At 35.7% G+C, this 27,110-nt stretch overlaps 4 protein-coding genes and 2 pseudogenes across 5 annotated transcripts; 3 read left to right on the plus strand and 3 right to left on the minus strand.

Moving 5' to 3' along the window:
• Positions 1-1,742: 1,742 nt before the first annotated feature.
• Positions 1,743-3,442, minus strand: LOC111290699 (protein yippee-like At4g27745; annotated as a pseudogene). Its single transcript, XR_016346676.1, has 4 exons — positions 3,359-3,442; positions 2,717-2,803; positions 2,460-2,583; positions 1,743-2,157 (listed from the first exon to the last, which is right to left on the minus strand). The product of XR_016346676.1 is annotated as a protein yippee-like At4g27745 (transcript).
• A 3,034-nt stretch (positions 3,443-6,476) lies between these two features.
• Positions 6,477-7,220, plus strand: LOC149516014 (oligopeptide transporter 7 pseudogene; annotated as a pseudogene).
• LOC111289970 (oligopeptide transporter 7) lies at positions 7,036-10,529 on the plus strand. Its single transcript, XM_022881340.2, has 6 exons — positions 7,036-7,164; positions 7,291-7,388; positions 8,441-9,010; positions 9,100-9,355; positions 9,495-9,677; positions 9,758-10,529. Exons 2-6 carry the CDS (start codon positions 7,348-7,350, stop codon positions 10,367-10,369), a joined length of 1,662 nt encoding a protein of 553 aa, XP_022737075.2. The 5' UTR covers positions 7,036-7,164; positions 7,291-7,347; the 3' UTR covers positions 10,370-10,529.
• Positions 10,530-10,676: 147 nt separating this feature from the next.
• On the plus strand, positions 10,677-14,844 carry MTA (mRNAadenosine methylase). Its single transcript, XM_022882233.2, has 7 exons — positions 10,677-12,142; positions 12,260-12,358; positions 12,850-12,933; positions 13,038-13,366; positions 13,487-13,703; positions 13,969-14,048; positions 14,369-14,844. Exons 1-7 carry the CDS (start codon positions 11,108-11,110, stop codon positions 14,628-14,630), a joined length of 2,106 nt encoding a protein of 701 aa, XP_022737968.1. The 5' UTR covers positions 10,677-11,107; the 3' UTR covers positions 14,631-14,844.
• A 138-nt stretch (positions 14,845-14,982) lies between these two features.
• Positions 14,983-16,261, minus strand: LOC111290771 (early nodulin-like protein 8). Its single transcript, XM_022882234.2, has 2 exons — positions 15,973-16,261; positions 14,983-15,886 (listed from the first exon to the last, which is right to left on the minus strand). Exons 1-2 carry the CDS (start codon positions 16,163-16,165, stop codon positions 15,492-15,494), a joined length of 588 nt encoding a protein of 195 aa, XP_022737969.1. The 5' UTR covers positions 16,166-16,261; the 3' UTR covers positions 14,983-15,491.
• A 1,826-nt stretch (positions 16,262-18,087) lies between these two features.
• Positions 18,088-21,717, minus strand: LOC111291377 (uncharacterized). Its single transcript, XM_022883066.2, has 9 exons — positions 21,537-21,717; positions 21,227-21,417; positions 20,728-20,872; positions 20,479-20,647; positions 20,049-20,319; positions 19,448-19,713; positions 19,090-19,305; positions 18,679-18,787; positions 18,088-18,498 (listed from the first exon to the last, which is right to left on the minus strand). Exons 1-9 carry the CDS (start codon positions 21,578-21,580, stop codon positions 18,437-18,439), a joined length of 1,473 nt encoding a protein of 490 aa, XP_022738801.2. The 5' UTR covers positions 21,581-21,717; the 3' UTR covers positions 18,088-18,436.
• Positions 21,718-27,110: the final 5,393 nt, after the last annotated feature.

Consider the following 27,110-nt stretch of genomic DNA (forward strand, 5'->3'; position numbering starts at 1 on the left):
AAAAAAAGACATTGACAGTAATATGGAAAAGTTGTGGCCCTTTTATTATTATTATCTGATAAAAAGACAAACTAGAGTGGGCTCCTTTGAATTTGTTTACATGGGGAACCTCTGCTTATTAGTTTTCAAAATGTAGAACACGTGCTTTCTGCTTGATTAGCTACAGCAGGACAGGTGCTTTGGTTTTAAGAGGCGTTGATAGCCTAAAAGCAGACAATCAAAATTGACAATATGATTGTGCATGCCATTGTCTAATTCTGTCTCACTAGGGAGGTAGCAGTAGGAGTAGCAATACGCCAGTTTTTAGTTGTATTTTCTTGTCAATTATTATTGGTTTCAATTATGAGATTCTTCTGTATTAAAGTAGCGATATTTCTTCTCCGTCTCCGTCTCTCAAATCTTTTGTGCAGTTGATTTTTCAGGATCCATATATATTAATATTATCCCACCAACAAAAACCAAAGAGAGTAGGGACAAACGGGCGGCCCCCAAAAGCTGCATCAATCAGATGACGATACTTTTGGACCTGCCCACATTATCAAAATAGAAGCTAGAACCTGTTAAATTGTCGAATCCCATAACCAGAATTGACCAGTAGAGCAAATGCATATGGTCTTACGCTTTTGTTGGGATAAAAAATCAGGCCATAAACGCTCTTAGTCATATTTTGTAAGCTTTAAGCTCAATATCAATGTTCCGTAGACTGAATCAATGCGACTTGTATTACTGAACTAGAGATTTATCATAAATAATCGCAGACGCTGTGCTTCCAACAAGCTGAACAATTTGCTTTAGTGAAGCCACTTCGGTATTTGATGCTTATAATTTTATAAAAAAATGCTGAAAATTAGCATCAGCAATTAGGGAAAAACTATAATTTCGATCTAATATGAAGATTCAGCCTTTGCCATTTCTTTCCATCCAGTTATTTCCCAGTTAATTATGCACTTCAACCGGTCTCCTTCTCATCTGCTCCTCCAACGGGGAATAAATTGGCGTTGGACCCCAGATGCGTGAACAACTAATGGTGCTGTAACACTGATTCTATGCTGAAAAGTTTGAAAACTCAGATGCTTCAAATAACCCATATATACACATCAAAACATCTAAAACACCTTATACATCAACCAGGTCTTTCCAGTTTCCATAAAAATATAATCTTAAAACAGAAACATATGTTCTCACTAAAACCAAATACTATGCATTAATATTTGAGCAAGTCGATCTCGATAACAAACATTAAAATTGGCTAAATATCAATAACCAGCCTCAAATCTCAAACATGAAATATTTCTTTCTACCACAAATGATATCTTGCCAATTACAATAATCACTTGTAGCACATAACTTGGGTTATTTGCTTCTACTGACAAGACAACAACACAAGTTCCTCAATTATTCCACGTGCATCATCACATCCCACATCTGGTCTAGGCTCACCCTTACAAATATATCCTAGTAATCAAAGGAGCGTATAAAAATGCCACTGAAGATATATTTCAAGCCACATTATGATAGTTGTAAATGCAATTTTACTTTCCATAAACAGGAAGCTGCGGCTGCAGACTAAAAGAATCGAAATGATCACAGATTACCAATAACATCCCTTAGTTTATGATATTGAGTCACATTCAGAAAACAGAAGTCATACAAACAATATGTTAATCCATGATGAGGATATGTTAGAAATGAATAAAATATACCAAATGCAGATTCAATAACATGCTGAAATACAGGCACTATTGAGAGAATCATTCACAATTTTATTAACAAAATGAATAATATCCAGCACAATATCCACTCAAGGAAAACAACAAGAATGCACAGGGAAGAACAATACGCGAATATTTTCAATTGGGAAGAAGAAAAGCACAGAAAGGCATCCATACACTTGCTAGATCAGGAGAATCATCCAGAAAATTTACATGGGTACTACCAGTTCTCTTTATCAATTTTTAACTTCTCAAGAATGAATTTCCCTTCCTTGTACTTCTGAATTTCTTCATAAGCCCGTTAATATTTCCATCCCAACACCTCACGGCAATCACAGCAGTAGATATCAGCCACCGTGTGAAGACCAGTCATCAGTCTATCCTCCTTAGGACCTACCATTATGTTCATTGCATGGGAGAACAAAAAGGCTCGACCATTTCTCCCCTGAAATTCACATTGTAAATGAACCTTTGGTCCGTATATCTATTGAATGCTTATAAGAAAAGTAGAAAATGAAATGAAGTTTGACTTAGTTGAACCTAATGCAACAGATAGCTCTAACTTCGAAATGACAGAAAATACATTTTGAGCAAACATTTAAAGGGATAAGCAAATTTCTAGTTTTCCATTTTATTTTTCCTGACAGCCTCTGAAAAAGATCATCTTTTTAATCTATTAATGGAATCAGTAACAATAAATCCAGCAGAAGGGTATAAATGCAGCAAAATTAGTATCGAGTTCCCCACCTGAAAAGACTTGGTTATAACATCATCGTGAAGAGCAACTTGGTTTCTGCAATTGCAGCAACTGTACAACCTTCGTCCAACCATTTCCGCCATTTGGCAATTATTTATAAAACTCAACTCTTTGCTACTCCAAAAAAAAGAAAGAAAGAAAGAACTTCTCTTAAACCATAAGAAAAGAAACAAAACAGATTCATCAATGTTCAAGCCAAAAACAATGAATATCACAACAAAGATAGTAAAATCAATCAAAAGCTTACCTTGTATATACCAACGAACTATACAATAAACACTGCCAATCAACCTTTGTTTGCCAAAATAAGTGCACCCACAACCAAAATAGAGTACTTGAAATGTGAATTAAGAAATGTTAAAAGAAAGCGTAAGACAGTGAGGATTTAAGATACCGAATAATAATCTAAGATAAGATATAACAGACAAGGAAAATAATTGATAAAGAGAATGAAAAAGACAGCACCGGTGCCATAAATTCGCTGTTAATAATGGATAAAAGTAGATACCCGATTGAACAATAAGAAAAGATCAGGTTGAAGAAACAAGTTAAAAGCTTAAACCCAGTAATTAAAAACTAGCTTTTGATACAAAAGAAAGAAGTATAAAAGCCAATAATCAAAACTAGTCAAGCTCACAAAAGAAAAACCCAGATATTCAAGAACAAGAGATGATGTTCAGAAAATGAATACGACAATGTTAAACCCTGTAGAGCTAAAGAAGAGACTACCATGAAAAGATCAACATTAAACAGAATAAAGAAAACCCAGTTATCAGAAGAAAGCTAAAGAAAATCCCAATATTTTAAGACAGTGAATGATGTAATGCAATGATCAATCGAGGAGATCAGTGAAAGAACAAGAAAAGGGATGAACAGAAAGGAGTGGCACGTGTTGATTCCTTTTTTGTCCTTTGGTGTCGATAATTCAGTTCTCACTCCTCAGAGAGAGCGAGAGAGAGGAAGGGGGAGTCTAGGCTTTTCACTTCGGTGTTGTGTCGGACTTCGGTGGGTTTTTCACTTTTTCTGATTAGGGGATGAAAATTACATGAGAGTGCTGCAATTTGCATCCCACTTTTTTTTTTTTATATATATTTTAAAATTTAAATTTATAATAAAATTATTTAAATATTTATTAGATAATTATTTTTTATTTTTTATATTTCATTTCAAAATTTTATTTTTGAAAGTTTTTGAAATAGATGTTAGAAAATTTATAAAAATTGTCAAAAAAATAAAATTTCAAATATGCATTTTCAAAGGTCTTAAATTTTCTAAAGTTTTTTAAAATCATCAAACATTTATTTTTAAAAATTTTTAAAAATTTATTTTATAAAATTTTAAATTGTATCCAAATATTTTAACATAAAATTTTATGAAATTTATTATCAAATCAAATGAAAAAGTAAAAGGAACAAATGATTTGTGTTTGATTTTATATTTTTTAATTTTAAATAAATAAAATTTTCTTTGAATTTAGTTTGATCAGACTTAAAATCCGTTAAATTTTTAGTTGAGAAGAGAAAAGAAATGGAATGTGAGGAAATGAGATTTTTAATAAATTTGTATTTTAAATTTAAGATGTGATGAATAAAAAATTGAATATTAATAACAATGGGATGTAAGAGAGAAAATTAGGGAGGAAATAACAATACTCAATACATGGGAGGTTTTAGTTCATCAGCTGACATGAAATCGTTGGCAAATTACCGATCTGCCATTGCCATTTTCTTTTCAATTTCCATGTCCACTAAACTCTACCACGTTAAACATCAAAGTTACTAAACTATTGGCAAAAGGAAAAGTCTCAAACTAAAATTTTGTAGAAAAATGTTAAGTTTGGGATTTTGCTAATTGTTATTGTTTTCATATAAATATATATGCCATAGGTCTATTCTAACTTTAGTTTGAGACTTAATAACCTTGTTTTATAAAAATAAAAAAAAATAATCACTCGATTCGTTATTCATATAGCTACATTCCAAATTACAAATAATAAAAAAAAAATCACTTAATTAATTATTCATATTATTGATCTAATTTTATGAAGGTCAAACCTTTCTTCACTTGCTAATTACTATTCTATAAAGAATTACTAATAAGTAATTGATTCAATTAGTTAAGATTAATTTTTTTTATAAAAATATAATTTTAGATTCGAATTATGTAGATGATTATTTGTTAGAATCATTTTAAATATACGATTTACAATCATTTATTTTAATTTATTAAATATGATACATTTTATTTTGATCTAAAAAATTAAACAATTTATCTATCTCTAAATTTTTTCTTATAAAACGATTCATTTTCTTTTTCCCCATTTCGACCACATCATTTTGGTTTTGAGTACATCATCATAAATAGACTCGTCACATGTCTATTAATGTGGCTCCAAATTTCCGGAGCAAAATAATCAAAGGGGTCCTGCCGGACAAAGGTAAAATCTTTCTTTTCTTGGTGTGTCCTTGTAAGTTGGTCCACAAAGGCTCAAACAAAATTCTTTTTTATTGGTAGATTTAGCCAAATACACACTAAAATTTCAGTAAAAAGGAGGGTTAATCTCCATACTCAATAATAAGTACATTTTCCTGCTAAATTACGAGTATGTTCACGTGGATAAAAATTTAGATAAATTTTTTAAAGTGAAATTTGTGAATTTAAAAAATTTAATAAAATTTAATATAAAATCAATAATATGTATAAAAAATTAAATATATTATTTATAATTTAAATTTGATTGAGACTTATTTAATGATAAAAATTTTATTAATATTTTTATAAAACATGTCTTATCTGAAAAATATATCAAAATTTATTAAATTTTTTTAAAAATTTACACACTTAATCTATATAACAAAACTTTTTAATCTATAATTTTTTTTACTTTTACTTTTAATTTTTATTTAATCATTTTTAATTATAATCTTTACCAAAAAAATTTCATATAAATCATTAACATCATGCTATTGTGTTTATTAGATAGATCATGAAACCCATCAAATAGGAATATAAATAAATAAAGTGCTCCACTAATAATTAATGAATAAGTTTCATTTTTATTTGTTTATGTTTATTTATTAATGATAATGAACTCTAACAAAAAATTTGTTATTAATATTTTAAAATTTATTAATTAAACAAATAAATTGACATATAACAAAATTAATTAATAATTCAATTCATTTACATTTACATTGCATTACCAAATTATTTGTATTATAAAACTAAAAAAAGGCTTGGCTTGGCTAGCCAAGTCTTGAGCCGCAAACAAGGAACATATGGTTGATGAGTTGCAACGTGGCTAAAAGACAAGATTGTTGAATGTGCAGGAATCAGCTACTCTTAAGACAAGGAATATTTATCTCTGTTTAGTTACAGAAAAAATAATAACAAATGTAGAAGTGAGAAAGAGAAACAACATAGAATATTCATGCTAGTCTTTGTTATTTGTCATTGGTTTACTTGGAGAAGTTCTGTACCTTTCTTTGTTTGGTGAAGATCCTACTTTGGAGTAAATTTCTGGAACTGGAGGCTTGATCCCGCAAAATATTTTGTTTCTCTGCTGGGTCAGTTGAAAAGGAAGTTACATCATTTAATAACGACAACCATTATTTTAATAGAAATTTTAATTTTGAAAACTGCAAAAATATTCATTACCAAAATGATTTTATAATTCCATTCAACGAAACAAGCTTTCTATATTTGTTCTCTCAAACTACCTGCAGAAATGAATAAAGCAAAAACGTGTATCACGGCCAGCTGGACCAGCAGCTGCAAAGACTGATCACCAAAACATTTTTAGTAATGTCAGCCAAAAGTTTCAATTCAACCCCAGAATTTTTACATCTAATCCAGTATTCCCAATTGTAGTCAGGCCAGTAGAGACTCCAAGATTCCTTTTAGACTCTCTGACCTCATTTTCTGCTCTAACATGCTATAGTTAATAAGAATCCATTTGTTTTTCCGTTTTGCTCAAGTCATCTAGGTTCTAGGAAAAGGACTCAGCCATGGAAGAATCCAAAGATGAGATAAGAGCTCCTCTCAGTGAGTCCCTCTCTCTTTTTTCAACCTGTAAAACCCAACAAAAGTAGATGCAACTTTTGTTCATGTTTCTGAAACATTTTCTTTTTGAGTAACTGTTTTTGTGCAGTACCTAAAGATGAGAAGGATGAAGATGTTAGTAATCCATCCTCCTCCTCATCATCGTCACAGGCCATGGCCTCAAAATCTCAAGCAGAGGTCAGAGATGTGCAAGAAGAAGAGGATCAGAACTCACCCGTCAGACAAGTGGCCTTAACTGTACCAACTACAGATGACCCTTCTCTACCAGTCCTCACATTTCGAATGTGGGTCTTAGGCACCATTTCATGTGTCCTCTTATCATTTCTTAACCAGTTCTTCTGGTACCGTACGGAACCCTTAACGATCACGGCCATCTCTGCCCAGATTGCTGTGGTTCCTCTTGGTCAATTGATGGCTTCAAAAATCACAGACCGCGTTTTCTTCAAAGGAACTAGCTCGGAATTCACCTTGAATCCAGGGCCCTTCAATGTGAAAGAACATGTTCTTATTACAATATTTGCCAACTCTGGAGCTGGCAGCGTTTACGCCATTCATGTTGTGACGGCTGTTAAGGTTTTTTATAAGCAGCACATTACTTGCTTCGTCTCCTTGATTGTTATTATAACGACTCAGGTCAGTTCTTATTTGGTTAATTCTTTCTAATTTTTCCTTAATATTGTCAGTGTTAAAGGTTGCTCTTTTTTGTTTGGTATGTGTTGGGTGGTTCGGTTTAAATGGTTTGGTGGGTTTCAATGGTAGGTGCTGGGGTTCGGATAGGCTGGTATATTCAGGAGGTACCTAGTGGAACCAGCAGCTATGTGGTGGCCTGCAAATCTTGTTCAAGTTTCTCTCTTCAGGTTAGTAATCTGATTATGGGTGATTTTATATGATAATTCAATGTTCTCATCTTGTTTGCGGTGTCGATTGTTGGCCTGGATATTCCTGGATTCCAGTGAACTTAGGTGTCCAGTGGCGAATCTGAGACCGGCTGGTATCTAGACACATACCTAACTCTTTTTTTTCTAAGAGTTCCTATTCTATCTGTTGGCCGTTGCGTAACAACACAATGATAATTGGAATCCCTTCCTGATTGGACCTAATGGGCCATAGTTGCAACTTGCAGTAATAGTTTAGTAGTACTGATAAAGTAACATGACATTTTGATAAGGACAGGCCTCATTAGAATATATCAACAAATAACAAGGCTCTGTCAAGGCCTCAAGGAGCCTAAGCTGGGACTTTGGGTAGTGCTAGTCGTGAATTTTGACTACATATTTTCTCGCAATTTTCTGCATTTGCCTAACTGCGTTGGCTTAATTCGGATTTGATTTTCTGACCCTAATGGCCATGCTATGCTCAGCTTGAGAGTATTCCTCTAGGAAACCTCTGCTGGCCTAACTGCTGGAACTCTTTTGAAGAACAGTCAACCCCAAAATTCTTTTTCGCCTTCGGTGGATATCAAAACGTTTCTGATGTCAGATCCTAGTCACTACCGGCAACAAGGCTGAGAACTATAGGGCCTATCAAATAGAAAAGAGAAAAAAAAAGCTAAAATATTAAAAAAGTTCCTTTTTTTTTCAAAATTCTCAAATAAGTTTTTTTTATTAAATTAAATTGAGTGCTTAAAATGTTTTTTTTTTTGTTTAATTAAAATCTTATTTTGTATGAACACTACTAAAATTGGTTAGAAAAATAAGGTTTAAGTGAATCAGAATAGTACTTTTTTAAAGGGGAAAAATAAAAGCTTTATTAGACAAAAATAATGTTTTAGCCAATAGAAAATGAAATTAGCGTACAAGAAAATCGTGGGCCCATTATTGGGCCTTCCGGCTGGAAGAATGTAGGTCCTCCACAGATTTTTGGTTGGGCTAGGAACATACGAAGCTTAACTGTACATTTATGTTGGCAGGGCTCTGCACGAGAAGGAAGAGAGAGCCATGGGTGGGGTGACCAGAACCCAATTCTTCCTGATTGCATTCATTAGCAGTTTTGCTTACTACGTCTTCCCAGGCTACCTCTTTCAAATGTTAACTTCCCTCTCTTGGATTTGCTGGACATTTCCGCAATCGGTTCTAGCCCAACAACTTGGTTCAGGTCTTCATGGGCTAGGAATAGGTGCTATTGGGTTGGATTGGTTCACCATCTCCTCTTATCTTGGTAGCCCACTCGCAAGCCCATGGTTTGCCACAGCAAATGTTGCTGTAGGATTTATCTTTATCATGTATGTTTTGATTCCCACCACCTACTGGCTTAATGTGTACCAGGCCAAAACCTTTCCCATATTCTCCAATGCTCTCTTCACGTCTACAGGTCAAGAATACAATATCACAGCTATCATTGATTCTAAGTTTCACCTTGACATCGCGGCTTATGAAAATGAAGGACCTTTATACCTTAGCACATTTTTTGCAATGACTTACGGTGTTGGTTTCGCTACACTAACTGCTACAATTGTTCATGTTGCGCTCTTCCATGGAAGGTAATTTCATATAATCTAAATTTTCCTTCAATTAGTCTTGAATTTGTCTTAAATGGCATGTTGAAGTTCACGTTAACTGTAAACTGCAGAGAAATATGGGAGCAAAGTAAAGCTAGTTTCCAGGAGAAAAAGATTGACATACACACCAGACTCATGAGGAAGTATAGGCAAGTACCTGAGTGGTGGTTTGTGTGCATCCTTCTGGTAAACGCTGCTGCCACCATATTTGCCTGCGAGTATTACAATGACCAACTTCAGCTTCCATGGTGGGGAGTTCTACTAGCATGTGGCATTGCCATTGTTTTCACACTTCCAATTGGCATCATTACAGCCATTACAAACCAGGTATCTTTTATCATAAGCTGCTGTACTCGCAACATATTAAGTTGTTTATAGAGTGTATATGTTATATACTCCAACCTTAATTATCTTCACATAAATCAGTTTAAACAGCTTTACTTTCCTAATTAATTTCTGATTACAGACACCAGGGTTGAACGTCATCACCGAATATATAATTGGGTATATATATCCAGGATATCCAGTCGCTAATATGTGCTTCAAAGTGTATGGATACACAAGTATGACACAGGCTGTTACCTTCCTGCAAGACTTCAAACTTGGTCACTATATGAAAATTCCGCCTAGAACAATGTTCATGGCACAGGTCTGTTTACATCACCAAAAAGAACACTTGTGCAGAATGTTTGTTCACACAAAATTAACACTTCCTTCCTCTTGTCTTAGATCGTGGGCACTCTCATTGCTTGCTTTGTGTACCTGGGAACTGCCTGGTGGCTGATGGAGACCATCCCTGATATTTGTGACACAACAGCCTCCAACAGCGTCTGGACTTGTCCAAGTGATACTGTGTTTTACGATGCATCAGTTATCTGGGGTTTAGTAGCACCTCGCAGAATTTTTGGAGACTTGGGAACTTATGAGGCTGTCAATTGGTTCTTCCTATCCGGAGCCATTGCTCCACTTCTTGTATGGTTGGCCTCCAAGACCTTCCCTCGTCAAGAATGGATCAAGCTCATTAACATGCCAGTCCTGTTAGGTGCAACAAGTAATATGCCACCAGCTACTGCAGTCAACTACACTACCTGGATCATTGTTGGCTTCCTCTCTGGCTTCGTTGTATATAGGTATAGACCGGATTTATGGCAACGATACAATTATGTGCTTTCCGGCTCACTGGATGCTGGCCTTGCTTTTATGGGTGTGCTGATATATTTATTCTTGGGATTAGAAAATATCAGTCTAGATTGGTGGGGAAATGATCTAGATGGATGCCCTCTGGCTAGCTGTCCAACAGCCAAAGGTATTGAGGTTGAAGGCTGCCCAGTGTTCACCTAAGGGTCCTACAGTTTATTGCTCTGTAAATCTTGAAGATGTGTAACTTGGTTAGTCGGAAGTGCAGATGAAAGCATCTGTACGCCTATTGCATTTAGAAGGCATTGGATTTTTAGTTTGTCTTAGACATGAAATTGAAATAAAGATTTCAGCATATTGCTGTAGGCTCGGTGTCCAATATGACTCTTGTGATAATAGGTTTGGAGTCTAGACATCATTCACCACAATCCCAAAAACAGCAACTAAAATGCAACCAGTTGCAAATTGATATTATTTTCATTTATTCTTACGATTCTGGTTTTCAATTTTCATGGCCACGTTAGTTGTGTACTCTTTATGTTCATAGACCCAGCCAGTGCGGTACTAAGAGATATCTGGTAAAAACCAAAAAAAAAAAAAAAATTTACAAATTAATTGATTGGAGATGTTTCTTTTTTGTGTTTTATCTTTTTTTTTTTTTTTTTTTGAAAATTGGAAACAAAACTATGTTGATAGGTTGTTTTTATTTAAAAAACCAAAAATTAAAAATAAAATTTGAGAAATTGTTGGAAGTGAAAAAATTGATGTTTCCAATGTTTTGAAATATCAGATTTAATGCCGAAAAATAAAAATAACCATCAAAAACATTCAAGACATCGATTTGAAAGCAGTTAACCGGTATACTATTGTCCAACATCCTTTAATCCCCAACTTAGCTGCACATAAACTGATAAACCCCAGCAAAACTCAAAACGCAGAGCCATGGAGACCCACACAGGCGGCGAAGGCACAATAGCAACCATCAAAACCATTCGGTCCCAACTCGAGACCCGGATCCAAACCCAACATGCAACTCACCTAGACCTACTTGCCTCCCTCCAAAGACTGGACCCTGATATCATCCCAACCCTGGATCTCTCCCTCCGGTTTGTCTCGGCCTTCAACCACCGCCCTTTCTCTCCCACTCCTCCGCTTCCCACACCCAAAAAGATCTCCCACCTACCCCAACATCCGTCAACTCACCCTGTACCTGACCCAAAACAACTTGCCCTCGTTAAACCTGAACAAGGTGACAAACCCGTTGACGAGAGCGGCAACCCTTTGTTGGTGGTGAGAGCGATGGTGGCGGAGTGTTTACTTCAGAGAGTACCGTTCAAAGCGATCGATTCGTCGACGGTTTTGAGGAAGTTAGAGAACGACGAGAATGTGACTGCGACAGAGAAGGCTGCGATGCGTGAACTGGGAGGCGATTCGGGGGCCATTCTCGCGGTGGAGATTGCTTTGAGGTCAATGGCGGAGGATAACGGCGGCCTCGAGATCGAAGAGTTTGTAGTCGGCGGCAAAAGCAGAGTCATGGTGCTTGGCATTGACCGAACTCGGTTAGTTCGAGAATTACCCGAAGAACCTCAAAATCAAATAAAAAGGGAACGGATAAACAACGTGAACGCCAGTGATAGCTTGAAATTTAATAGTAATAGTAATAATGAGTGGGTGGCGCCGAGGCCCACGAGTGAAATTTGGATGGGAGGGGGAGACCCTGGCATGATGTATCCACCGGGTGGGGCAATGGCGGGCCCTCGGGGTCGGGGAATGGGGATGATGGGAAGACCGCCGATGGGGCCAAACAGTGGTCTTTTACCGGCGCAGAGACAGAGAACTGAGGAAGATGATTTGAAGGATTTGGAGGCTTTGTTGAGTAAGAAATCGTTTAAGGAAATGCAGAAATCGAAGACGGGCGAGGAGATTTTGAACATCATTAACCGCCCAACGGCTAGGGAAACTGCTGTGGCTGCTAAGGTATATCTAAAAACCCCCACCCCAGTGTATAATATCATCTTCCTTTTCTTAATGTCTTTTTTTTTTTTTTTTTGGTTCTTGATTTGGTTGATGATTCTGTTCAATGATTTGGTATAGTTTAAAAGTAAAGGTGGTTCTCAAGTAAGGGAGTATTGTTCAGCTTTAACTAAGGAGGACTGTCGAAGGCAGTCTGGCACTTTTCTTCCATGTAAGAAGGTACAGTAACAATTTAAATGTCCTATTTTTGTTGGAATGGAAGAGCATGCATATGGTTGCCACTTTGCTTATCAGGGATAAACTAAATCATACACTTCGATTCCATTGACAATTTAGTGATGTCCAGCAAAATATGCGAACATGTTTATATTTTAGAGTAAACTGTATCTCTTTCTAAAAAAAAATGAAGAGTTTCTCAATATTTAAATAAAAATTACCAAAAACCTCTCTGGTTTACCTCTTAGTAGTGATGAAAAATTGAAAATTTAGTGCTATCATTCTATCTTTTGGTATATCCAGTAGGCTGAAGGGTTGCATCGTTGAGCTTTAACTTATAGTGTCTTTATCAGATTCATGGAAATGGTTGTCATAGTATATAGTTATGTCTTATGTGGTGCTACTGCTGCTATCATTGGTTTTGAACTTCCCCCAATCCTCTGCCTTTTACCTATTTGCATTCTTGTTTTACTATTTTTGATAACTCTTTTCAGGTTCATTTTAAGCGCATAATTGCTCCTCATACTGACATCAGTTTAGGGGATTGTTCATTTCTAGATACGTGCCGACATATGAAGGTAATTTTTTATACTTCTTGCAACAATTCTTACAAGCTTTCTTTCTAATGTCATCTTATTACAACTACTACTTGAGAGTAATGCCAATCTAACTTGTTTGATAGACATGCAAATATGTCCATTATGAGCTTGACCAAACACTAGATGATCTTGGTCCTGAGAAACCTTTAAAGCCTCTGCGTGCTGAATATTGTTCAGAAGTGGAACTAGGTGAACCACAATGGATTAATTGTGATATCCGGAATTTTAGAATGGACATTTTGGGGCAGTTTGGTGTCATCATGGCAGATCCACCGTGGGATATTCATATGGAGTTGCCTTATGGAACAATGGCCGATGATGAGATGCGCAATCTTAATGTTCCTGCATTGCAGACTGATGGTCTGATCTTCCTTTGGGTCACCGGACGGGCAATGGAGCTAGGACGTGAATGGTAAGTACTTTACTTCACCCATTACTTAATGTTAATATTTAATTTGTAGTTTGTTTTTTTGATGAGAAAAGCCTTGAATTTTTTTATTCATATATCTAAAAGCAATCACGCTACTTGCAGTTTGGAACTTTGGGGTTACAAGCGGTGTGAGGAGATTATTTGGGTGAAAACAAATCAACTTCAGCGAATAATTAGAACAGGGAGAACAGGTCATTGGTTAAACCATAGTAAGGAACATTGCCTTGTAGGAATCAAGGGAAATCCAGAAATAAACAAGAATATTGATACTGATGTCATTGTTGCCGAGGTTCGAGAGACTAGCCGTAAGCCAGATGAGGTCTGTAGAACGTATATTCCATACCCTAGATAGTTTGACCATATGTACCATTTTTTGTTTAACACTTACTGGATGCCAGAATGTTAGCTTAAAGATGCTGATGACCATGCCTACAGATTTTTGGAATTTCACTTTGTTGCTTTTTACATGATCCTTTCATTACATAAATGGGCTGAGCTTTATTGCTGTTGTAATGCTTTATGTACTTGCAATGTCCCTTTTGTGTAGTTCAAGAACTTACCTCAATGGAAACGTAAACCTGCAGATGTACCCTATGCTGGAGAGGATAAGTCCAAGGACAAGGAAGCTGGAATTATTTGCTCGCATGCATAATACTCATGCTGGGTATGCTATCATGACTTATTTTTCTTGTTTCAAAATTATTCAAATATATTGTCATCAATCAGACTCAGAGGGTGCCAACAGTGCATGTTTTGAGGATAAACAGAAGGACCCAGTAGGTCTCAAGGCTTAAATAAATTTGACATTTTGTTCATTTCAGTACCTAATGATTAATTCCCCCTGATAAATAACTAGCTCATATTCTACTATATTGTAACTAGCCGGTTTAGTGTTTTACAGCCCAGTAAGCCCTTTTCTTTATTTGTTGGTATCCAAAAGTTTTCACTTCTAACCAGTCTCCTTCCACTCTTATTTTCCCGCAGATGGATATCACTAGGTAATCAGTTGAGTGGAGTTCGACTGGTTGATGAAGGCCTACGAGCAAGGTACAAGGCTGCTTATCCACAGGTAGATGTCCAGCCTCCCTCTCCTCCCAAAGCTTCTGCTATGGAAATAGACTCTGCTTCTGCTAGAAGCCCCTTTTCAACAGAGTCGGGAGCACAGTTTGCTGATACGGCTGCACCAGATGCAGGCCATGCTCCTGAAGAAAGGGCAATGGCTGTAGATGCTGATATGGCCAGCTGAAAAGCCATTAAATCCTGGCCTTAAATGGCTAATAATGAGATACTACAAGGTTTGTACCGTTATTTAATAGTGCCTGTGAGGGACTCTTATCCCTTTAGCTAATTTTGCCACAGATTCATTTGTAATGATTTTCTATCTAGCATCAAATTGTTAGGCCCTTTTACTGTTTCTCATCCCCTCGTAATGATTGATTTCTCTCTTCACTTTGCATCTATATTGCCGGGCTATACTGATAAAATTAGGATTAAACTTTTTTCCTTGTATATTTCGATTTATCTGAGTTGACGTACAAGTTTAGAATTTGTGAACATGACCCATTGAACCGAAGAGACAAGGGGCTGTCGGTGTAGTATTGGCAAGAATCATAACCAGCTGGCAATTAAAACATAAAATAATGGAACTGGGAGGCTATGTCGATATTACAACTCACAAACCATAATTTCGGGCGGTGATCTCTCAGACCTATTCGGTTGAACATTGAAGACTAGAAGATTTTTAACCGCTAAAGTGGGTTCTGCCTACTTTCTTTTTCCTAGAAAACAGCAAAAGAAGAGTTCTGATATCTTCTTTTCAAGCTCATAGATTCTTTCCTGTCTATGAATGAATACACGTAAAGGTTAAACACTAAAACACAGAGAGCTATTATACAAGACTCTGCAACTCCCCCATTTCACTATTCATTCTCTTTGAAGTTTGATCACCTATAAGAATCACAAATCCGAGGAATTATAATATGAACCAATAAACAAGACTCTAAAACCAGCATTTGAATGAAAAATAAATAAATAAATGTCAAACGGAAAAATATACAAAAATATTTTCCAGTTGGGTTAGAAAATTTGACACAAGTAACCATGGCCTTCACATCATGCCATTGATTATTGCCCATGTGGCTGATGCAATAACAGCTGTAATGAAGAGTGGGATTCCTAGGGAGGGCGAAGAAGAAGGCGGTTGAGGGATTGTGCCGAAAACAGTGGGGTAAGACGGTGAAGATGCGGTTTCAGGCAATGCACTCGGACCATAAGAAGGAGAATATGCAGAGCCATTCCCTGAAAGCACAGCAATGTATAGCTTCTGTTTCTTTTCACAGTGACCAGGTTCCCCACTGGTGAAGAAATACTCCCCAGGTTTAGTGATGTTAAAGAGAGAGTTGCCATTGTTCGTGTACAGGATTGGATCTTTGAGGTTACAAGAGTTGTAGGATTGTTCTGTGACTTGAATAACTGAATCTTGACTTGGTGGGTATAAGAACACTGCAAAGTGAAAAATAAGCAGTAAGAAATGAGAATCAGAAGAGGAAACTAAAAATGGAAAGAGAGGTAACGGAACAGAAACTTACAGAGAGAGTCTCCAATCTTGAAGGAGTGGTACTTGGACCATTTAGCGTATACCTGCGGGTTTGCTGATGTGGGAATACCCCAAGCATCTAAATCTCCAACCTTGTACTGATAGCATAGGACTTTGGTTTGCACTAACAAAAAAAACTTAATAGCCCAGAAGAAATGATGACTAAGACTTCCAAGATTGGCCATTTTTGCCTCTTCTCTCACACTTTTTAACTTCTCTTTCTCAAATTTAGGAGTGAGTCGGTGAGGACACGAACTCAAGGACGATGGAGAATTGAAATCTTATTGGCCTCAGCGTCTAAAAAGAGATCGGTGGAGCCAAAAGAACGTGTTGCAGAGTAATTTACCTGAATACCCTCCCTCGTGAGAGGTTTAAAATTCAAGAGTTTGAAGTTTCTTTTAAATGGTCCATACTCCATAGAACAAAACTGTCCAGACATCAGAAAATGGATGGTTGAATTGATAAAAAAACTTGATGAATTAGAGATCTTGTAGGAAATCATCTTTAGCTGTATGTTACTTATCAGTGAGGACTGAAAATGTATCATATTCAAGGATGATTATTATGGTAGAGCATTTTTGCTCCTTGCAAAAATAAGCTGTCCTCAAAAAACTTGTATAGAAAAGGAAATAAAGCATTTGGAGGGTAGAATTGGGAAGGAAATCAATCATATGACTAATAATGTATTACTGTCACATGGCCAAGTTGGATTGTCATTCCCAGCTGTGTTCAAATGGGGAATGTAAGGTTGGAACTTGGACGATGGTGGAACAAGCGAAGTGGGGATGTTTCATCAAAATGACAGTAATACATCATGTGCATTGGACATAAGAAAACACTTCTTTATAATGTATCATGTGCATTGGACATAAGAAAACAGTGGGGAGTGATGATTTGTCTCCTATCTCACATGGTTAGTCAACTATAATTTCTTTAATTAATTAAATAAATGTTTAAAATTTATAGGAGCAAGAGATACAAATCACTTCAATCTTCAATCCCTTGTCGTTAGGTTGCGTTTGATACACAAAATTGTGATAAGATAGAATACAAAAATATTATGAATATTATTATATTAAATAATATGATCTTATCTTATATTTGATGTGTATAAAGATTAAGATAAAATAATTTATTTATCAAAATTATCATTTTTTAAAGTTTATACAATTTAAATTAATAATATAATTTTTAAAGATATAATAGGACATGTAAATTCAATCCCATGAATTAAAAATAATCATTTCCACTTTCAAATAATTAAATTATCTTATACCAAAAAGATAATGATCCTCCTTATAATCCTATCACTTTCAATTAAATATAAACCAAACATAATATAATACGAGTATTATCATATCCTATCCATTGTCTTATGCACCAAACATGATCTGAATTTCTTCGTACATACTTTCATAAGTTACATCGTACCTTTATTTTTTGGCCAGGATCAAGTTTAGTAGAAAATTTCTTATCAGCTCCATAAATTACATATTCAGTGCAAATTGGATCAGCAGTTTCTTGCTTATTCTGTATCCTTTATTTACATATTTTTATCATCTAAAAGGATAGGAAATTTTGCCCTTTTCTCTTCTGGTTTTTCTTTTATGTTAGCACACTAAATGCAGTCAGATTGGGCTGAGTGCCATGTAAGTTATCAGTTATCACTCAAATTGAAAGCCCTGACTCTACCTACCTTAGCACCAAATGGGATTTATTAGCTAGTTGTCGAAATCAAAACACAATTTACAGGTGAAATTCAGAGCTGAAGTGATGTATGAGATAGATGATAAATTTAAAATTTTTATGGAACGCATTTTCTATTCAACTGTGGTAGAACCAGCTTTGTCTACTGGTATAGATACCATATGAAGGCATAGTATAACCCCCATTCTGTTTTTCCAATCTCTAGCCACTGTTTTCCGGAAGCGTCAAACAAGTTACTGAAAGTCATATTTTGGCCCATCGTCCCGTATTCGAACCTTCTCTAGTTTTACATCATTAATCAAAAGAAGATTTGTCATGGAACAATAACATAAATGACCTGTTTTTGCATGCTTATGATAACAAAATGTGGTGAAAAAATGAAAGCTCACGAAGAACAATATCAAGGAACTGTGACATGTATTACAGTATTTTTATAGTCAATAATTAGCATGTAAAAAATAAATATGTCCATACTTTTTGCAATAGTGAGTGATATTAACTGAAGAAAACATGAACTGGAAATCATATTTCTGTCATTCTTTTAACAAAAAACAGTACTTAAAGCCCTCACAAGCAGCCTTAGATTTCATACCTTCTAAGCAAATAGGACTAGGCCCAAACTTCATACCGTCTTTCAGAATGCAAACAGCTTAGACAAAATGCAGCCCCAACAGTTATACCAAGAAAATTCATCTGCTGCAAGCTCTAAAACAGTTTAGTGTTTAGAAGTTTATTCCCTCTGAAATCAATTAACCATTTAATGGATTGGCCTCGGAATCCATCTCTTTCATTGCCGTCCAATCTTGTGATCCTGTAGTAAAATAAGTAAAATTCATGTTTAGAGTATGCTGCAAAGTAACATATATACACCAAGAAAAATATTTGAAGCTTATAATAAGTAGGATTTATTACGAAAGTAAAATTGCTTTTTACTCTATGAATCACAAAGATGAAGCATATAGAAGAATGACAAGGCAAATACAGAACTTACTTGACTTGTGGATCTCTGCAATCACCATAAGACGCCTCTGCAACATAGATGCCACAAAGAGGAAAATCGAGCACATGCCAAACATGACGGTCATGGGAAGTGCTTTTACCTTTCAAAGAACAATATAACAACATTAAAAACAAAAGAACCTGTTAATGACAAGCAACTTAATTAATATCATTTGGTGGTACTCATGTCTGATCACAGAATGTTTGCCTACTACAAACTATTTACTGTTAGGTTTCTTGTAAAAATGGGGATCTGAGGAGTGTTTCACTTTTGACAAGTAGTTAAACCATGTTCTGAAATAACTTTTTCTGACTGCACTAACATTGACAAAACAAAATGAGAATACCCAGAAAAGAAAATGCAAAGTAAAGAAACAACAAAAAGGTAGAATGATAGACTGACATTGTATAATGCAATGCACACAAAGATGTTGAGAGGAATGCGAAAGAAGTTCATGATAGTGCTTCTAGCCTCCTCCGGAATGTATTGAGACCTCATTTTCATAATAGATGGCCAGAATATCCCAACGCAGGCTTCAAATGTGCAGAAACCAATGAGTTGGATACACCCAGAAAACGAGATGCTTCCAACTTTCACAGCTGACGGTGCTACCAAGAACTGTTGAGAGTTGCAGTTAATTTATAATAACTGGCAGTTTTTCCATGAAGCTTTTTGAGAGGATGGAGAAAATATGGTGGGGGAAGAGAAGAGAAGAGAAAGGAAATGGAAACAAGAAATAGCAAATGCACAAGGTACGTACATTTGTGACAACAGGAAGCAGCAGGGATGCTGAAGAGATCATGAATACAATCTGCATATAGCTCTCAACTTTTGGGCTTGGGTGAGCCAGCAGTCGCGAGGCAATGGAGCTTCCCAGCATTGAAGATAACATGAAGGTCGCAAAAATAAAACCGTGTGGAATATCCTCGTCATTTGGGCTCAAAGCAGGGGTCCACAGGAACACAAAGGTGTACATTGAACCTTCAAATAGGGATTGTATAGCACCCAGCAAAGTAATTTTCTCATCTGATGGCATATGAATCTCGATTTAGTAGACTTCCAATCATGTTATAGAGATAAAAAAAGGATGAGCCAAAAAGGGAAGTAAATACCCAAAGAAAACGCGGGTAACATATTTCTTAATATTTTTATGTTCTTTCTACTTAAATCAAGAAAGCATAGTTGGTAGCCTAGACATTAAAGGTAAGCGAAGCATAGAATTTTCAGCAAATTGATCACTAGATTTCCCTGAATGCAGAAAAATATCTAGCTAATTATCCAACCCCCCCCCCCCCCCCCAACAAAAAAAAAAGCAAAGAAAAATATCTTGGTAGGATGTAGAAAAGAGAATTAGGATGCACCAGAAGCAATGGCAGCAGCAGCACCCCTGAATTGCGTAAGCAAGTCCTTGCTTTCCGAAGGGTCACCATAATTTTCAGTCCATGACAACAATATAATTATCATGCCAATTGCAAGGAAACAAGATGCAGCATCAAATGGAGCAACAGGTCCTAATTGCAAATTATCCACCAGTACATTACCAAACAACCCAGATAAAATTGCCATCAAGCCATTCCCAAGAAATATTGCCTTTGAGAATGTTATAGAAAGCCACTGTTGATCAAAGCCTCGCTGCCAAATCCCAAATTGGTAATAAGATTCAGAATTAAGGCCGTCACAAAAACAAATTCCAGTAGCAAAGTAAAAATCCATTGCACAATTAAACATTTGAGTAGTTTGCTGAGGAGTCAGGCCAACAGCTTTAAGGAATTTGTGACTTATGGCACATACCTTATTGTGTTCTGCAATAAGCCAAGACTCGAATGCTGAAAAGAGAAGAGAAGTTGCAATGCCTCCCAACACTCGTCCCAGCATTAAAACCTTGTACTGAGGAGAATGTTTGGTAATGCAGCTCAGTATGTAAGTTATGCAGTAAGTAACACATGCCCTCTTTCGACCCCTAAATTCAGCATGCAATAATATTCGGGAATCAACAAGGACAGAAAATTATGAGAAGTGTGAAACAACATAAGATCTTACTTTTTGTCAGCTAATGATCCAACAATTGTACCAAACAACATGGAAGATCCAAAACCAGCTATAAAGAGTTGGCCAATCTCCCCCTTCCCAAATCCGTATTGACTGTAGAGGTAGTAAACATATGGCCCCTGCAGCCAATCCCCAGCTGTTTTGTTTTTCATGATGAACATAACCAGTTTCAGCATAACATGACATTTAAAGGAAATGCAAACCCTGAATTTGGCTACAGTAAACAGTAAGATAAAAAATAAAAAAAAAAGACAAATAAAACAGGAAAAACTAGGAACAAAGCATCAGTGATTAACGTTAGATTCTAATGTGTTGAATGAAACTATGGATTAATGGTAAAACTGAATCAACCTCTAAGCATCGATGTCGTCAGCCAAAACAGAAAAAGATAAGAAAATTCCAGATCAAAACTAGATAGGGAAATGAACTTTATTATAAACAGACGACAAAAAAATGTAAAATTTTCATGTAAATTGGTACAATGATATACCCATCATCAAAGAGTATACGACAAGATAGTTGTTTTTGAAAGAACTGAAAGCGGAGGAGGTGGTAATACGATCTTTGCTGGTTTTGCTTAGCTCCAATGCTGCAACGAGGGATGCGAGGGCCCCGAATACCATCAAGTAAAATGCTTCCATTGTCTCTGTTCGTTTTTCTTTTTTTCCTGCAGAGGAGGATCTGAACAGAAACAGAGGAGAAACAGAGATAAGTGAAAGAAACGTATAAAAAAATTGTACAAACTACCAAAAAAAAAAAGGTGGCTTTAAAAGGGAGTTGGCATCAATAGAGGAATTGACATTTTCTTTGTGGAGTTTGGTGGGTGTGTGTCCCCTGTTCGCATTCGTAAATCTTAAGGCAGAGGCTGATCCCCTTGTTTCGTGATTTTCCCGGGGAATTTGCAATTATTTTTCATAAATTTTTTTATTGCAACTATCAATTACCAAAAATGAAACGTAAGCATAAATCAAACTAAGAGTTGGAAGTTAATCATCATTCTATTAAATGTCAATATCACCCTTAAAATTGTCATTCACAATTTCACAAATTTTCCGTGTATATATGCAAGTTGAAGACTTGAATGTGGTGGAATTTAAGTAAAGTAGGTAACTCTTGAGACTGTCCAAATATAGAATGTTCTTTTATTTTTGGAATTAGATTAAAACATAATCTTAAAACTTGACCAACTAGGAAAACCAAAGTTGAACAAGATTAAATTGAATTTGCATTGATTAATACAATTCAAGAATTTGAACTTTGTATGATTAAAATTTAATCTAAACGTATAGTTCTTCCTTTGTTCATTTACCTATCTATGTTTGATTTTTTATTAAACAGAGTTCAACTTTAATCATTAATTTTATTTTCAAAATTTTTTTAATTTCATGATTTTATTAAACATATTGATAAAAAAAAAATCAACAGTGAATGTTTCAATGGAATGGGAAAAAATGTTTTTAAGTATACATTCACAGTTTAAAATAAAATTTAAAAAAAAAAGTACTAGTAGGTGTGTTCGCATGTAAAAATCAAGGCCAGCAAGGCCTGAGATTTCTGCCAGAGTAGTGAAGAAGCTGAGGAGGAAGATGCCGAGACGCTGTCACCGTTTTTGAGACGAGCTTTGAGGGTTTTGGATGGTTGGGGGTAATGAGACCATGGTTGAGGCTTGGAAACAGAACGAAAATTGGTTTTAGAAAGAACGAAAAATGGCTAAACTTAGTCTGATACTCTGATATAGTGATGTCTTTTGTTTTACGCTGGTTTTAAGTGATGATAGAGTTTGCATGCCATCCATTTGTGATAGCTGAAGCGAAGAACAGTGGCCCAGCTACCGGCAACAATGCAAGGAATCTCACAAATCAACATTGTCCAATGTCCATTTACAAAAAAGAGCAAGCTTAACAATTGACATTCAAGAGTGACATTAAGGTCGTACTATTAGCAAGGTAGATCATGCTAAACTGAAATCAAACTTGATTTCATTGTCGTCTAGAACTACATTTACCAAAATCGCAACCAAAGAGACACCAAAAAAGGAAAGCAAAGTAATATTTCATCTAGTTTATTCACTCCAGTACTTCTCATCGGCATCTTTACCTCCTTCCCCTTCATCATCAGAATCCGGCTTCAGACTAATCTTAAACTTTCTAACATCCTCCAACGCCGCATTTTTGAACAACCCAACATCAACGGCACCAGAAACCATCCGATACCCTCGCTTCCCGAGCTCCTCCGGCGGATCATGCGGCATTGCAAAACCAGCCAAGAAGGCTCCACCGTCTCTTGGGTCCAACTTAAGCACTCCTTTTTCCGCCGTCCTTAACATCTCCCTAACCTTCTTGTGACCCGGATCCCACAAGTAACCCAAGCTAGCGCTTAAATCCAACGGACCCATTTGAACACAGTCAACCCCTTCAACAGCGGCGATCTCTTCTACTTTTTTGACACCATCCACCGTCTCAACCTGGCACATTATTAACAGATCCTCCATGTAGTTACTTAGATAGCCTTCGTTGATTCCGTAGTTGGAAGCTCTCACAACCGGGTGAGCAGTGCCACGGATTCCCTCCGGAGGGAAACGGCAATACGACACCGCTTTTTTAGCGTCTTTAGGGGAATCAATCATGGGGAACATGATCCCTTGTGGACCGAGGTCAAGGGCCTTTTTTGCCCAAGCTGCGGAGGATTCAGGGAGGCGGATGATGGCCGGGGTGTTGGTCGGGGAGAGAGCGCGGAGCATCTGGAGGGACTCGTGGATTCCTCCAGGGCCGTGTTCCATGTCGATGACTACAAAGTCGTAGCCAGAGAATGCGGCGATCTCGGCCAAAGTGGGGGAGAACGAGAGGAAGAAAATGCCATAGAGGGTTTCGCCGTTGCGGAGGCGGGATTTGAGAGAGGATGGGGAGGGAAAAGCCGAAGGATTAGGGGAGCATTCGCGAGGGGAGAGGGTGGAGAATTTGGTGGGATTTAAGGGTTTGAGCAAGGAAATGGAAGGCTTGAAAGAAGGAAAGGAAAGGGATTTGGAGGAAATGAAAGGAAGGGGCTTTCTAAGAGAAATTTTGGGGGAGGCGGCAGCGGCGATTGAGTAAGTGAGGGCGGCCATTGGCTGTGGTGGGGGATTTGTGTTTAACGAAGAATGTTAGGGATCTGGAGAAAGTATAGATACCTGTTCAACCTTTAGAAAAAAAAAATCTAAAGTCGTAGTATGAGTGGGTTGGTGAGAAACGTACGAGAGACTGACGAGGGATTTTTTACTGTGACTGCGACTTCTCCTTGAAAATGGTACTCGCTTGCAAATATTGCAAGATTTGACACCCATCTAGTTGAGTTCAACGCAATAAACCCTATTAAAATAGGAAATTTGGCAAGATTTGAAGCATAATTACCCCAAACCACATAATCAAGCTGCAGCAACTCTCAACTACATAGCCAAGCTAGAGTTTTTTCCCACTAAAATATATTTTAAAATCTTTATTCTCTCAATGAAGTAGTTTTAAATTTATTTCTTTAAATAAGATACATTAGCTCTATGTCACATTTAACTATCATACAATTGTCTTTCAACTTATTTCCATGCAACAATCATTTTAGAACATGAAAGAAAAAATTTTATTAAAGATATTATCGGATTTTCATTGTAAAATAAAAAAGAAATAACTGATAACAGATTATAGAAGATCGAGATAAAAGCAAACCAAAAAGGAAAAAAAGAATGGTCTAAAAATCACGAAAGAAGCAGAAAAAAGGAAGAAGAGTTTGATCTGACCCTTATTATTGATCTGGCTTTTGTTGGGGGTGGGTCACAAAGAAAGAGAGAGATAAAGGAAGACCAGAGAAAGAAAAGGATAAGCCGTGAGTGAAGGTGGTCCATCGAATGATTGGTAACTACATTGGGTTACTGTAGCGAGGCAATGGAATACATTGAGTCACGAATTACCACCGCCATGCACCGTTTAGTTTGCAATTCAACGAAGAAGTCGAGTACCCATTTGCTCTTTCTTTCTTTTTGGCAGTTTATTTCTTAGACTCGACAACTAAGTTTTTAATTTCAAATTTGTAAGTTTATGAAATTTCCATCACAGGATCCAATTCTATGGATTTATCATGTTTTAAGGGGGTATTTTAAGGTTTTATTCAAAATATTTGAAAGAATGTGAAGATTGAATATATTATCAGAATCTGTTATTTAATTTTAAACATGATTTATTAGATAATGTTGTTTAATTTACTTTTGTTATTGGTAGTTTTGTTGATATTGAAAGAAATTTAGAAGTTTTTAATAAGAATTTCGTTGAATGTTCACGAGATATTTCTTAAGCAATGTCGACTAAAAGTATCTTTTGTGTTTTTCATTAAAATTTTTCTTTGCTACTTTTTACTTTCTTGATATGATGCTTTTTTTATCTAGGTTTTATATAAATTTTGAATCTTTCTTTTGCTACTTAATAACTTTTGATTTTTTGTTTTTGCATTCAACCCCGATGTAATTATATAATTATTCAGCTATTTTTTATTTTATGATTGTTATTTAATTATTTTTAAAAATATAATTGTTATCTGATTATTTTTAAGAATACCTAACTATTGATTTAGCCTTTTGTTTTATTTTGTTTTGTTTCATTTTTTGTTGAAATCACACAAGGAATTCTTGATTTTCTCATGTAATTGTGTATTTTACTCATGGAAGTCTAATAATACCTTGCCCTGATATTTATTCTGTTAACTCTGTTCTACTCATTATTGTACGGTTCCTTTATTACTTCTATAATTCACTAAACTGACTTTTGAAAACAAAGAATTAGGTTAGGTTTCTTGATTAACTTCCTCATCCTACTTCAATTATTAGTTTTATGGCTGGAGCTGCCGTTACAATTGCCATCCAATAGCTTAAGGCTTTTTTTGGCATAAAAACGTTTACAAAAGAAGCTAGATATTATTTTTGTAATGCATTATATATGAAGCAATGCCCATAAAATAAGCAACTTTCCATCTTTGCTTTTCCCAAAAAAAAAAAAAAAGGCATTTTGATTCTCTCCTTTTGGGAGGAGTCCCAACCTACATTCCGAAGAATTTTCGGCCAATATCAATGTTACCACCCACTACATTTTAGTTACTAAATTTATATAATACTGCTCTGCAGTGGAATTGGCTAACTATCATAATTGGAGTTAGCTTATCCTTTCTTATGTTTGTTAGGTACATTGTAAGAGCCTCAAAGTCTTAATTCTATTTATGGACTATAACAACCATACGAGTATTTGCTAAAATTTACATGCTTTTGAGAAATAGGGAAAAAAGAACAACAAACAGCAAGTTTTTTTGGGTACTTGCGATTGCTCCATTGATATCTATTGTTCTTTGCACCTTTTTCATTTGTATAACACATGCAGAAAAGAAAGGAGTTCAAATTGTAAATTTTTTTTTACTTTTACTAATTTTTAGTGTAATTTTGCAATTTAATAGCTCAAAGTAATGGCAAAAATTGTAGTAATTTTGGTTATGAGTAATGATAGTGATATTGTTGTGTGCTTTTATCTGTGCAGATGAAAAACATTGAGAAAGAAATCATGCTCTCATATGCTAATCAAATTTATTTAGTGGTGAATATCTTTTTTAAGGTTTGAGGATTGGTAAGCTTTTTTTTTTTTTTATTTGTCTTCACTAACCTAGAAATTTAATCATGACATTGCATCTAACTAGACCTTTCATGTTTCCATTTCTTTCTTCTTTGGTAGGTCAATTTAATAGAAAGTTATGATCCATGTGAGAACTTTTGCTTCAATGAACGACTATCAATTAAATCGAAACAAAGAAATGGTGGCACTAGGAGTAATTAATATTGTTGATTAAATGACTTTTTGCTATGTGTATATAGGTGAGAAGTGAGAACATCATTAATCTGTTGTATGATTTAATTTTATTTGGATTAACTTATTGTTAATTGTTATATATTCAGTTGCCTTATGTATATATATGGTAAATGCTTTTAACTAAGTTCCAAGTTTATCAAAACATGAATTTTTAAAGTATACGAATTCATTGATTAAGAAACTCTTTTACTAGAAATCAAATAGATTGAGTCTAAGGTTTTTCTTCTGTAATTTTCAAATTTAATTATAAGATTTGAGCTATTTACTATTTACAATGATCTTTTTCAAAGTTTAACAAGTTAATATTTATCAAATTTGATAAATCCGTTATTAATCAAACACTTTAGATCTTAGTATTTTTATAAAAGAACGAAAAACTCTCCTCCTGCATCGTAAAGTCGGGTGAATTCTAGTATTTTAATAAAATGGACTCCACGTTAGCATCTCCTTTCTTCAATCTTGCTGCTTCTGGTTCTGGTTCTTCCCTGCAAGGTTGCTATTGCT

This window comes from Durio zibethinus, chromosome 11, assembly GCF_047325235.1.
Source record: "Durio zibethinus cultivar Kanyao isolate XHJ-2024 chromosome 11, ASM4732523v1, whole genome shotgun sequence".
NCBI lineage: Eukaryota > Viridiplantae > Streptophyta > Magnoliopsida > Malvales > Malvaceae > Durio > Durio zibethinus.

Bases quoted from the DNA above. Each gene is read 5' to 3' on its own strand.
- LOC111289970 (XM_022881340.2), top strand. From the start codon at position 7,348: ATGTGGTGGCCTGCAAATCTTGTTCAAGTTTCTCTCTTCAG. The intron at 9,356-9,494 runs GTATCTTTTATC...TTCTGATTACAG, and splicing joins TTACAGCCATTACAAACCAG to ACACCAGGGTTGAACGTCAT. The intron at 9,678-9,757 runs GTCTGTTTACAT...CTCTTGTCTTAG, and splicing joins GAACAATGTTCATGGCACAG to ATCGTGGGCACTCTCATTGC.
- MTA (XM_022882233.2), top strand. From the start codon at position 11,108: ATGGAGACCCACACAGGCGGCGAAGGCACAATAGCAACCATCAAAACC. The intron at 13,367-13,486 runs GTAAGTACTTTA...CGCTACTTGCAG, and splicing joins ATGGAGCTAGGACGTGAATG to TTTGGAACTTTGGGGTTACA. The intron at 14,049-14,368 runs GTATGCTATCAT...ATTTTCCCGCAG, and splicing joins ATGCATAATACTCATGCTGG to ATGGATATCACTAGGTAATC.
- LOC111290771 (XM_022882234.2), bottom strand. From the start codon at position 16,165: ATGGCCAATCTTGGAAGTCTTAGTCATCATTTCTTCTGGGCTATTAAG. The intron at 15,887-15,972 runs GTAAGTTTCTGT...TTCACTTTGCAG, and splicing joins CAAGATTGGAGACTCTCTCT to TGTTCTTATACCCACCAAGT.
- LOC111291377 (XM_022883066.2), bottom strand. From the start codon at position 21,580: ATGCGAACAGGGGACACACACCCACCAAACTCCACAAAGAAAAT. The intron at 20,873-21,226 runs GTATATCATTGT...AAAACAAAACAG, and splicing joins CGTATACTCTTTGATGATGG to CTGGGGATTGGCTGCAGGGG. The intron at 18,788-19,089 runs GTCAGTCTATCA...GTTCTTTGAAAG, and splicing joins TGTGCATTGCATTATACAAT to GTAAAAGCACTTCCCATGAC.